Here is a 10,787-nt window from a genome sequence, read left to right as displayed (position 1 = left end):
TTGTTGCAATGTGATGTCCAGAGCCGCTTGAGGAAACCAACCGGGTTTGGGCAGGACGCAACGGCGTTGTTTCACGGGTCTGGAAGCGCGTCTGGGCTTTAAGGCTCCACCTGCAAATGTTTGAGGATCACGTGGACCGCGGCGGATTACGAGTTCAGGTCTATTTGCGGCCAGCTGAGCCCGGGCGTCACAAGCTGGCCGGGCTATAAGGCGAGCGCGGCTTTTCTAACCAAAGCGCGTCGGAAGCAGCCCTGCCGGATGGCCCGGGATGCTCGCAAGTACCTGGCCTCCTTCTTCTCAACGCCCTTCCGGCGGAAGACCCAGCTGCTGGCCTACTTGTTTCTGTGCGTGTCCAAGATGCCCTTCATCCCGCCCGTGCGTGTGGCGGGCGGCAAGGCGGAGGGCAAGGTGGAGGGCAAGGCGGAGGGCAAGGCGGGCGAGGCGGCGCCCCTGAAAGAAAGCGCCTCAGTGAAGGAGCGCTTGGTGTCCAACCTCAAGCAGCTGGGCAAGAAGAGCCGCCTGCCCGCAGCCGCCAAGGAGCTGTCGGAGCCCAGGAAGAAGGGCCTCTTGTCGTGCCGGGGGCTGCCAGAGAGCCTCCCCGCCTCCAGGACCGGGGAATCCTCGGCCAAGTCCCGTCAGGTCAGGTTGGAATCCTACTTTGAAAATCGAATCCAGATTTCAAACCATGTCAAGCTAACTTGAAGTCTTAGTTTGAAACCAAGCGACTGGAACCTCAAAACCTCCTCCTGGCTTGAAATTGAAGTTCTCAGCCAATTTCCAACCTTATAGGCCAGCTCTGAAAGTGCCGTGAAGCCTCATTCCAGGCGTCAAACCTTAACCCTGCCTCCAAAACCCACCAGGTGAGGCCCCGAGGTAAAGCCCGACCGGAGGAAACCCGTTTCACGCTGACCCTGACTCCTGAGGCGGTCCTGCTGCTTCAGCGACGCAACAACAGCAGCAGCAGCTGCAAGAAGGCTGTTTCCGGAAGCGTCCCGGACTCCAGGCCAGCCAGGCGGGGCCTCCAATCGGCGCCGTCCCACGGCCGGGCGGCGGCGGCGCTGGTCAGGACTCGCTGCGACGTGAGCTCCATGGTGAAGGTGTCGCTGCTGAACGAGCGTCACCGCTACGACGACGTGGAGTACGAGGACGAGGGCGACGGCCAGGTGGATCAGCGCGTGGTGCTCAAGTGCACCGAGTGGCTGCGGGGGCTGGAGAACGTGCCCGTCGGGCGCAGGAAGAAGGCCGGCGCCAAGAGCTCTTGACCCCCCACGACATTACGTGCATGCCAGAGCCAAACTCTCCTCCCTCCCAGTCTTTGTCATTTTTAGCTCACGATTGTTGCTGATCTCGTTTATGTTGTCATCATGTACTTGCACATTGAACACTTTTGGCCGTTGGGACACAAATGAGATGTGTCATTTCAAGAAATATTTGACAAGGATTATCATCGCATAGTTTGTCTCGCGGGAGTCCTTTTTTTTTTTTTTTAATGAAGCAATCCATGTTGATTGGTATCCTTGGGAAAAAAAAAGGAACAAAGACTTGACAAGGTTTGCAGCAGAAAAGTTGCACAACCTTTCAGCCATATTTTTGCTGCTGAGCAAATGACATGACTTGTGGAAAAAAATGATCCAAAACTTTTGCATACAAAGCAAACATTTATCTCAATATTAGCGTAAACTAAAAAATGGTTTGTGTCGAGGCCCTCCATCAAACGTCTTCCACGTGGCGACGCTGAGTGTGGCTTCTGTCACGCTAAGAAGCTTAGATTAGCGCACGCTCGCCTCCCTGGTGCCCGCTGGGAGCGCGGGATTAGCCGCCTCGCAGTCAAATGTCCCCCCCACCCAACTCGTGCGCTCGGGCTCTTTCATGAGCTCGTTGGCTGCTGGCGTTTGATAAATAAATGTGTCTACCCTTTGAGACTTTGCTCTGTTTTGATTATTCAGTCCAATTTAATGTCTGGTGTCAGCAAATCTTTTTTTTTTTCTATAACGTGCCACGGGGCTGGAGGAAGTGCGTCACCCGGGCGCTAATTAAAGACCGGCTTTCACTTCCATCGGTTGATCCTGCGCAACTGGACGTAGGCCAGGACCATGCAGACCACGATGATCCCCAGAAGGGCCACCTGGTTCTGCCAGAAGCCCCACGTGGAGTAGTCGATGCCCAGACTCCAGAGGAACAGCTCGCCCGGGACGCTGCGGAGGGCGCAAATGAGAATAGGGAATTTGGGCTCCTTTTATCGACTTGCGGTTCTCCTCACGTGGTGGTGTTGCTGTAAAACACCTGTCCCGCCATCTCGTTGATGAACGCGGCCTGGCGGACAGGAAGAAAAAAAACGCAGAGGTCAACCATCCACCAGCGGGACTGAGATGATTGTTTTGTGAGTCGGGCTCTTACGTTGAGTCCGTATCTGAAGATGCTGACCCACTTGAGCCAAGAGAGCCAGCTCAGCATGGCGTTGAGGTTGACCAGGTAGCCGCCAAACACCTGTAAAGACGGCACAAATGGGGCGCCAGCCAGGAGGCCGAACGGCCGGCGCCCGCCGAGCGCTCGGCGCCAACCATCATGAAGACGAAGGGGAGCGCGATGAGGATGTTGGCCATGGCGAAGGATGACACGCTGGCCGACACCAGGAAGGCCAAGCTGACCCCCGCCAGGCTGACCAGCGACATGGTCAGCGCAAAACGCAGGAAGGCCACCAACGCTGACTTCAGTCCTGCACGCCAGAAAAAAATGGATGACATATATATTGAAAGAAATACAGGACCAAATAAAAAGATGATTGTCTACAGTTGCTCTTGGTCAGAATAAAATTCTGATAACCAATTAATATAAAATATACATGGAATATAACATATATGTGTAATATTTGTATATTATAAAAATATTTGTATTTGTATATGATACAAATATTTTTTATTCTATATTATATAAAATATGACATTATTATTACTACTAACTATTATTAAAAATATATGACAATTTTAAATATAAAATTATATAAAACATATGATTAAATATTTGTAATTAATAGAATAATAGATTTGTGTTTTTTTTTAAACGCTAAATGTTTGAATTCCAGGCCGAACATTTGAAGGGTTTATTTCCCCTTCAATGTATGAACCCGAATAAAGTTTTCACACACGCATCATGTACCCATCATGTAGTAGGCAATGGCGGAAAAGATAAAGATGGGAATGATGCGATTGGGAATGAGGTCAGCGAAGATCTTGGACAGGAAGTAGACAGACGTGCGGTAGTAGCCGCTGGAGTTTTCATGGCTGCACAACCAAAAAATGAGCAAAGGTCAGCTTTCTTTTCTCCACATCGACGTGGAAGCAAATGTAGAAAACTTGGATGACATGAAGATGGCCCTCTCGTTGATGAAGAGCTCCACGGCCGAAAGATTCCCAAACACCATGTTGATGATGAGGAAGAAGAACGCGCCGCTCCTGCCCACAGAGGTTGACATAAAAAAATAAAAATACATAATAAATAAAAGAAACAGAAATACATTTACAAAAAAACATAATAATGAATAAAAATACATCAAAATAAATAAAAAACAATAACAAATAAAAATACATTAAAAAAAACATACAAATCATAAAAGATACAAAAATCTTGCTGATAATTGTGGCGACATAAATGCTTTTGGTACCACTGGCAGCGTACCTGTTCTGCAAAGCTTCGGGCAGCGTTAAGGGCGTTTGGAAATAAATGAGGCCCACCAGGACGGCGAAGAAAATGCTGAGCGCCAGCTGAGCGTACGACGTCTGCGGGTTCCTGAGCGTGTTCAGCGCCGTCCTGCCGCACAGCACGCGCATCTGCCAAACACCGGCGCTATCAAGTTGCGTGATAAGCCAGGTTCATGATCTCCCGTTTTGCCTCCAAACATTTTTGGGGCCATAAAAAGACAAACTTGAATTTTTTTTTTAAAGAAATTGAAAGATGGTCGACTCGAAAAGCACCGTTTTGGCTGAACTCGAGTGAAAGGCTGACCTGGTAGAGGAAGGAAGTGGCGTAATCGGCCGCCTCTTCCCGACCTTTGACCTCGCCGGCCACGCCCAGGCTGATGCGGTCCAGCTCGCGCAGCACGTCTTGGCACAGCTGCGACTGGAAATACTTGACCGCCAGCACGTTCTTGCGCTCACCTGCTGGAGATGAAAAGTCACAACATGACGTAAACTGCACTTTTTGCTGTATTTGCTCCAAAAAATGGACGGCTAAAAGTGATCTACCTCTGCCAGGAGCAAAGCGTGATAGTACAGACGAACAATGACAGTACAGTAAATATTCTGACAGGATCGCACGACAGCCCCCCCCACTCCCCTCACTTATAGAGCATACTTGTATTAATTTCCTCAAGGGTGGACTTGGCTTCGCCATTGGTGATGTCCATGAAGAAGTCAGCGGGGTTGTCGAAGGACTCAATTTGGTAGCCTGGAACAAAGCGCCGATGTGACGTAGCCATGCGCCGGCGGTGGCGGTGTGGGGAGGCGTACCGAGGTCGGTGAAGTACTGGAGGGTGCGCTGGGCCGGCCCCGCATACACCACCTCGCCTTTGTGCATCAGCGTCAGGTGGTCGAAGCATCGGAAGATGGAGAAGCGCGGCTGGTGGATGGAGAAGATGACCGTCTTGCCTTGCCGGGATAGTCTGGAGGTGGGGGCGGAATCAACGGACAATTATGGAACCATATTTGGGAAACGTTCTGCGCTGGTGTGTGTTTTGATTTAGTTTTAAGAATAAAAAAGGTGATTTTACTTCATTTTTTAAAACAAATTGAGGTGTTACATTTACTATTTTTGTTATATTTCAGGTAATATTAGAATTAAAAATAGAACTTCATGAAATAAAATAAAATAATGAAATAAATGACCTAATAATTATAAATCATTATAAAAATCTATTTTTTATTTTTAAAGAAAATTGAGGGTTTATTGTGTTATATTTATTTTTGTTTTATTTCAGGTATTATTACAATTAAAAACACAACTTCTTGAAATAATATAAAATAATCAAATCAATTATATCATCATTCTAAAAATGAAATCAGCACAATCCATTTTTTGTTTGATCCATCCGCCATGCGGCTTTGATGAGGTGGTTTGCGTACTTGTGCAGTAGCCTGATGATGCAGTTGGCCGTGTTGGAGTCCAGGCCCGTGGTGGGCTCGTCCAGGAAGAGGAGAGCGGGCGAGGTGATGAGCTCCATCCCGATGCTGCAGCGCTTCCTCTCGCCGCCCGACACGCCACGCAGGAACTCTGTCCCGATCTGCATCATCAACGTTTTGAGCGCATGTTTCACAACAACGTGCGTTGAAAAGTCATTCGGGACAACTCAGACCTTGGTGTCCGCGCAGTCATTCAGGCCTAGCTCGTCCAGGATGGCGTCCACTCGTGCGTGCCTGTCCGCAGACGAGTGGCGTCGGGGGTCCAGACGCAGGTTGGCGCTGAAGCAAAGGTTCTCCCGCACGGTCAACGTTCCCATCAGAATGTCATCCTGGGAAGTGTGGAATGAAATGAATTCAATAAAAAACACAACTGGGTGTGCGACATGACTCGCCACGTACCTGGACCACGTATGCAGAACTGAGCCTAAGGTCAGAGGTCACCACTTTGCCATTCACCAGGATGGTTCCTTGCCGGAGTCCGGCGGGATCTTTTCTCCCAGCGATGACATCCAGGAGCCTACGTGTCAAGGCGCAGGCTCGGGAATTAGGTAACCAAGTACAAATACGAGTACACAGTGTACGCAAGCTCCTTTGCGAGCTCTGGCGAGCGTGACAAGGCGAAACGTTTGAACTCACGATGTTTTGCCGCTTCCTGTGGCGCCCATGATGGCGTTCATTCCGGGTCTCATGATGTCGCTGCGACAATAACACAGATGTTCGTTTCAAAAATGAGCTAATATAAAGCTAATATCTACTCAGACGTGTATAAACAAACAATACGTGGTGTTTTTGATACATATATACCGTAATTTTCGGACTATAAGTCGCACCGGAGTATAAGTCGCACCAGCCATAAGATGCCCAAAAAAGTGAAAAAAAACCCATATATATGTATATAAGTCGCTCCTGAGTATAAGTCGCCCCCCCCACCCAAACTATGAAAAAAAACCGCGACTTATAGTCCGAAAATTACGGTAGTAGTTGTTTTTAAATTAGCCAAAAAATGTAAATACCGTTTTTTCCCGGACTATAAGTCGCAGTTTTTTCCCCCAGTTTGGTGCGACTCATACTCAGGAGCGACTTATAGTCCGAAAAATACGGTAGGTACAATGCAACATAATATTTAGAAACAATTGTATCTTGAAACCTAAAGAAAGCGACTTCCATTGCTATTTTAAACAATGTTTGCGTCGCACCTACCTGACATTGTTGAGGATGTATTTTTCCGGCCGTTTCTTTCGACACCACCTGCTCTCCGGGATGCAGTAGTGCAGGTTGCTGAAGGTCAGCGTGGGTCCTCGTTCTTGGACGTAATCGTCCAAGGCAAACACGTCCTGCCGCTCCTTGCTCATGATCGAAATGTGACAAGTCGATGGCGGCCTTGGATGTTTTCATGGCAAGCACAGAAACGTCGAGCGGCCATAAAAACATCTCCCGCTAATCTTTGGACTCTCCCTCACTATCAGACATGATTAAAAAATAAAAAAAAAATAAAACACAGCGTGAACTTGAACTTTCCATGCACTCCAAATCTAATCTCAACGACTGTCATCAAAGATGCAAACATGACAGAAACACTCACTTGTATTCATTTGACAATCTTAATGTTCTTGTATAGTTTGCGGTCATGTAGCAGCGGTTGAGACCTTCCATTAAGCACGGGCCACCGAGATAAGGCCTGCAGAAAACGGAACCCATCTCATAAAACCGAATTGTGAACGTTCATTTAAAAAAGTTAATATTGCTTTAATAGTAATTCAAGTGATTGATTAAAAACATCAAATATTACGTTTCTCAGTATGTTTTCCTGCACGTTCCGTGAGTCCAAGCGTCACGTCCGGAATGCGACATCTTGAAAAGAAAATTCATTAAAAATATAATGAAATAGACTTTTGTTAATGGCATTGTTTGTGTTCACGTACAATCATTGAGAAGGGTTGCGAAAAATACAATTTTAAATAATATCATAAAATAACAAAAGTTTTACATTGCGCTGTGTTGCTATCGTTCAGTCCCCAAAATGGGTCCAACAAATGTCTTCGTTCCCACGAGACCACCACGTACTTGTGGCGTCATCTGGATATTAAGGCCTTTTATAAAAATACGTTTAATCGCCGAAGTCGACCTCTCAAGAAAGACTTCCGCCAACATTTTTCAAGAAGCAGGGGGAGTGGACGCTTTCCACGGCATCTTGCTGCCTCCTGCCGGTCATAATGTAGTAAAGACTGAGTGAAAAAGGCCAGGCTCCTCGTCGGTGTCATTTATTTCTTGACCAATCGCAGCTCAGTATTCTGCTCAGCTCGTCACCTATTAGCCAATCAGAATTCGTGTTCAGCTCTAAGCATGATTGTCGCCGTAGCCAATCGCCTTTCGGAAAGGACACGAGTTGGGCGGGGCTAAAGGCAGAAAATCTTGTGTTGTCATTCTAGTGCGGTGGTGTATGTGTGTGTATTGTGTAAGTAGGGCGGACAAGCCGACCAACACAATGCGACTCTAGCGGCAATTATCCGTGTTCCCCCGTCCCCTCTTCGCGCTAGAGGCCCGAAGAACATTTTTCTCTCCCGCAAAGTATCGAACATTAACCGCCAAGGACCGCGAATCCCCGCGACGAGATTGTACACGTCTAGCGGCCGGTCGGACGGTCGGGCGGGCGGGCTAGCGTCGAGGCTAACCCGTTAGCCATGGAGGAAAGGAAGGAGGAGGGAGAAGCCGAGATCCAGGAGCACGGCCCCGAGCACTGGTTCTCCAAGTGGGAGCGGCAGTGCCTGGCCGCTGCCGAGCAGAGCGAGCCGCTGGGCGACGAGGAGACGGAGCAGAACCAACAGAAGCTGTGGCACCTCTTCCAGAACTCTGCCACGGCGGTGGCGCAGCTCTACAAAGGTACGGTCCCTGATGACAGACGGGTGGGGGACACGAGAAGAGAAGAGAAGAGTGATGGGGGGCATACACAAAGGACACCGGCCAACGCCTCTCTTGATCTACCTTTAAATGAACGCCGGTCCCCCAGTAATTCTCCATTGGGTCTTTCATTGTCGTGTTGAACATATTGTTCCCATTAAGCGTTTCTTTCGGGCTCGTGTCGGATCGGAACTCGACGCTAACCTTACCCGGTTGCCTCCAGACGGCCACCGTTTTTTGCGGAAGTGTTACCCTGCAGAGTCGAAAAGTGGACTTCCAAAGATGCAGGTAGTCTTCAGAAGTGCTCAGCACGTTTAGAGGCCCTCGCCTGTCTCCCCCTGGATGCTAAGCTAATGCTACTTAGCGGTCATACGTGCTAAGCAGTGAGGAACTTGGCAACCCTTGTCCTCCCTCCTCCCGTCTGGCTGTGACGTGAAAAATCGAAGTACGATCAGTTCTGAGGAGGCATTGGCATCGGCATCGGCATTGCTTAAACGGCTTAATTCTTTTCCCCTCACCCGCCGCCGTCCACCACAGTCTGCTCCATTTGTACACAACTTGGCAATGCAGCCATTTGTCTGATTGTGGCGTGTATTTGGAAATAAAGTCAAAAGGTGGAAAAAAAGTTTACAGTTGCTTGTACGGAATTGAAAGCTTAAGAACGGCACAAAATTAGCGTTATGCTGATTATTTTGAAAGGATGTTGGGCCCAAATTGTCGTTATTTGCTTTTTGTAAACAAGGAAAGGAGAAGAACAATGAATAAAAGTTTTTTTTTTTTTTTTTTCAAGTTTGTGAAATGTGATTTTCAGACCGAGAATGTCAGCAGCAAGGCCTTTCGCTCTGGGTGCCCTTCCAGAATGCAGCCACTGCCGTCACTAACATGTACAAAGGTGGGTAATGACATCCTGAAAAAGAGTTGATTTCTTTTCTTTGTTCATCCCCAACAACCGCCAAGAGGAGCAGTCGCGTCATTCTGATGAATTTTGAATGCGTGACGAAACACAAAACTTAGAGAGCTAGTGTTGGCAATGGGATGTTAAAACCTGTCAGGGAAAGTCAAGTCAAATGAGTGCTCAGCTTATACTGGGGCCACGTTCTGTGGTGGTGGTGCTTGCTTGTAAGAACCGTATTTTGGTTGTTGTGACCCAGAGAGCATGGAGGCGCGCCAGCGCAGCTACGACCTGGGGATCCAGATCGGCTACCAGCGCCGCAACAAAGAGGTGATGGCCTGGGTGAAGAAGCGCCGGAGAACCATCCGGCGAGAGGACCTCATCAGCTTCCTGTGCGGCAAGAACCCCCCTCCCAGGACGACTCGGGCCCCGCCCCGGGGAGCCATGGTGGCCGCCAGCCGGCCGCCCGAGACGGGCAGCTCCGTGGAGACGGACTTGCAGCCCTTCCGAGAGGCCATAGCCCTGCACGGTCAGTACGGATACACTTTAAAGGGAACGTAAAGAGCAGCTTTGCTTGGCTGTGATCCCTCCCACAGCGGCGGAGCCCTCCGTCTCTTGTTTGTTTCATAACAATGTTCATGCATCAAATATATCAATTGTACTTAGTTAATAGAAGGAAAGGTTTTTATGCATGTGGACCCTTAGCTGACTGAGTGAAATAGGAAGGGGGCAGAAAACAGGCCAACATGACAGGGGAGGAGGGCGAGAGACAAGTTACATACTGGGTGTTGTCTTGAATGGAGGTATAGACCTTTGTACCTCGTCCAGGTCTCAGCGGCGCCATGGCCAGCATCTCCGTGCGCTCGTCGGGCCCGCCGCCCGGCTCGCCCACCCACCCGGCGGTGGCGCCCCCCCACGCCAGGCGCCGCAACGGCCTTCACGACGTGGACCTGAACACCTTCATTGCCGAGGAAATGGCCCTCCACCTGGATTCGGCCGCCAACCGCAAGCGGGGCGCCGCCCCCTGCGGCGACGTCATCACGGACTCGCCCACGCATAAACGCAACCGGATGCTCTGAGCGCCAAAGACCGGCTGCAGAGAACTGAAACTCGTCCGGCCCCTCAAGCGCCATCCTAGCTGCATTGCTACGTATGATAATCGTGAAATAGACTTTATTTGGACACACGCCCCCATCGTCACCGGCATTTTGAGTCCCCGTGCGTGTCTTATTACTTTTGGTTACCAGGCAACACATATGCACTATTTATGTTTGCACTCGTGATGACATTGGAAGTAACCCAACACACATGCTCCTACCCCGTTTTTTTTGTTTTTTTTCAATTCACACATGCTTTGTGATACAATCTTTATGTAATGTGTGTAAATAATAATAAAAACACTTGGTGCTGTTACTATGTGGTAAATATTGTAAAGACAAAAAAGGAAATGAAACCGGACATGTTCATGTACAATAAATAACCCATTATGCCAATAAAGGAACTACAAGTGTGACACTTATGTTGTCTTTTTAGTGCGAGTCCGCACAGTTCTGCAAAAATAGTAACTGTCTTAAGTTGTGCGGCACCCTTGAGAAAAAAAAAACCAGGCAGAAGACAGAATGACCTTAAAATGGCTGTTTTGAATCAAAATGTGTTTTTATTTTGGGGGGGGGGGGGCATAGCTTCTTGAGACTTTTTGCGCGTTGTCTATAAAATTTTATGTGGCTTAGTTAAACCAATTTGGGGGTTGATTTTTAAATAAAAGTACACCTGACCAAAGTCAGCCTAAAATGGCTGCCTCAAATGTGGCAGACTTCCTGTAT

At 48.6% G+C, this 10,787-nt stretch overlaps 3 protein-coding genes across 5 annotated transcripts; 2 read left to right on the top strand and 1 right to left on the bottom strand.

Moving 5' to 3' along the window:
• Window positions 1-241: 241 nt before the first annotated feature.
• LOC119121495 (proline-rich protein 18-like) lies at window positions 242-1,262 on the top strand. The gene is made up of 2 exons (XM_037249086.1): window positions 242-639; window positions 861-1,262. Exons 1-2 carry the CDS (start codon window positions 259-261, stop codon window positions 1,260-1,262), a joined length of 783 nt encoding a protein of 260 aa, XP_037104981.1. The 5' UTR covers window positions 242-258.
• Window positions 1,263-1,927: 665 nt separating this feature from the next.
• abcg2b (ATP-binding cassette, sub-family G (WHITE), member 2b) lies at window positions 1,928-7,503 on the bottom strand. Of its 3 annotated transcripts, XM_037253710.1 has the most exons (17): window positions 6,964-7,503; window positions 6,757-6,852; window positions 6,375-6,633; window positions 5,811-5,870; window positions 5,574-5,691; window positions 5,348-5,503; window positions 5,118-5,275; window positions 4,506-4,657; window positions 4,351-4,443; window positions 4,003-4,157; window positions 3,676-3,827; window positions 3,363-3,452; window positions 3,157-3,281; window positions 2,562-2,716; window positions 2,398-2,487; window positions 2,261-2,313; window positions 1,928-2,195 (listed from the first exon to the last, which is right to left on the bottom strand). In XM_037253710.1, exons 3-17 carry the CDS (start codon window positions 6,524-6,526, stop codon window positions 2,048-2,050), a joined length of 1,857 nt encoding a protein of 618 aa, XP_037109605.1. In that variant the 5' UTR covers window positions 6,527-6,633; window positions 6,757-6,852; window positions 6,964-7,503; the 3' UTR covers window positions 1,928-2,047. The 3 variants fall into 3 exon arrangements, with proteins under 3 accessions (XP_037109605.1, XP_037109597.1, XP_037109613.1); XM_037253702.1 differs by lacking the exon at window positions 6,964-7,503 and having other exon boundaries at window positions 6,757-6,928; XM_037253718.1 differs by lacking the exon at window positions 6,964-7,503 and having other exon boundaries at window positions 4,003-4,154; window positions 6,757-6,928.
• A 99-nt stretch (window positions 7,504-7,602) lies between these two features.
• On the top strand, window positions 7,603-10,479 carry zgc:77849 (UPF0472 protein C16orf72 homolog). Its single transcript, XM_037253785.1, has 4 exons — window positions 7,603-8,054; window positions 8,884-8,964; window positions 9,224-9,493; window positions 9,793-10,479. The coding sequence occupies exons 1-4, from the start codon at window positions 7,856-7,858 to the stop codon at window positions 10,041-10,043; spliced, it is 801 nt and encodes a 266-aa protein (XP_037109680.1). The 5' UTR covers window positions 7,603-7,855; the 3' UTR covers window positions 10,044-10,479.
• Window positions 10,480-10,787: the final 308 nt, after the last annotated feature.

The sequence above is a fragment of the Syngnathus acus genome, chromosome 1 (assembly GCF_901709675.1).
Source record: "Syngnathus acus chromosome 1, fSynAcu1.2, whole genome shotgun sequence".
Classification (NCBI taxonomy): Eukaryota; Metazoa; Chordata; class Actinopteri; order Syngnathiformes; family Syngnathidae; genus Syngnathus; species Syngnathus acus.
Note: the sequence above shows the minus strand (reverse complement) of the source record. Positions and strands in the feature narration are given on the sequence as shown.

Bases quoted from the DNA above. Each gene is read 5' to 3' on its own strand.
- zgc:77849 (XM_037253785.1), top strand. From the start codon at position 7,856: ATGGAGGAAAGGAAGGAGGAGGGAGAAGCCGAGATCCAGGAGCACGGC. The intron at 8,055-8,883 runs GTACGGTCCCTG...TGTGATTTTCAG, and splicing joins GGTGGCGCAGCTCTACAAAG to ACCGAGAATGTCAGCAGCAA. The intron at 9,494-9,792 runs GTCAGTACGGAT...TACCTCGTCCAG, and splicing joins AGAGGCCATAGCCCTGCACG to GTCTCAGCGGCGCCATGGCC.
- abcg2b (XM_037253710.1), bottom strand. From the start codon at position 6,526: ATGAGCAAGGAGCGGCAGGACGTGTTTGCCTTGGACGATTACGTCCAA. The intron at 5,692-5,810 runs GTGAGTTCAAAC...CTTGACACGTAG, and splicing joins ACAGGAAGCGGCAAAACATC to GCTCCTGGATGTCATCGCTG. The intron at 3,282-3,362 runs GTCATCCAAGTT...TTGGTTGTGCAG, and splicing joins AACGAGAGGGCCATCTTCAT to CCATGAAAACTCCAGCGGCT.
- LOC119121495 (XM_037249086.1), top strand. From the start codon at position 259: ATGGCCCGGGATGCTCGCAAGTACCTGGCCTCCTTCTTCTCAACGCCC. The intron at 640-860 runs GTCAGGTTGGAA...AAAACCCACCAG, and splicing joins CCTCGGCCAAGTCCCGTCAG to GTGAGGCCCCGAGGTAAAGC.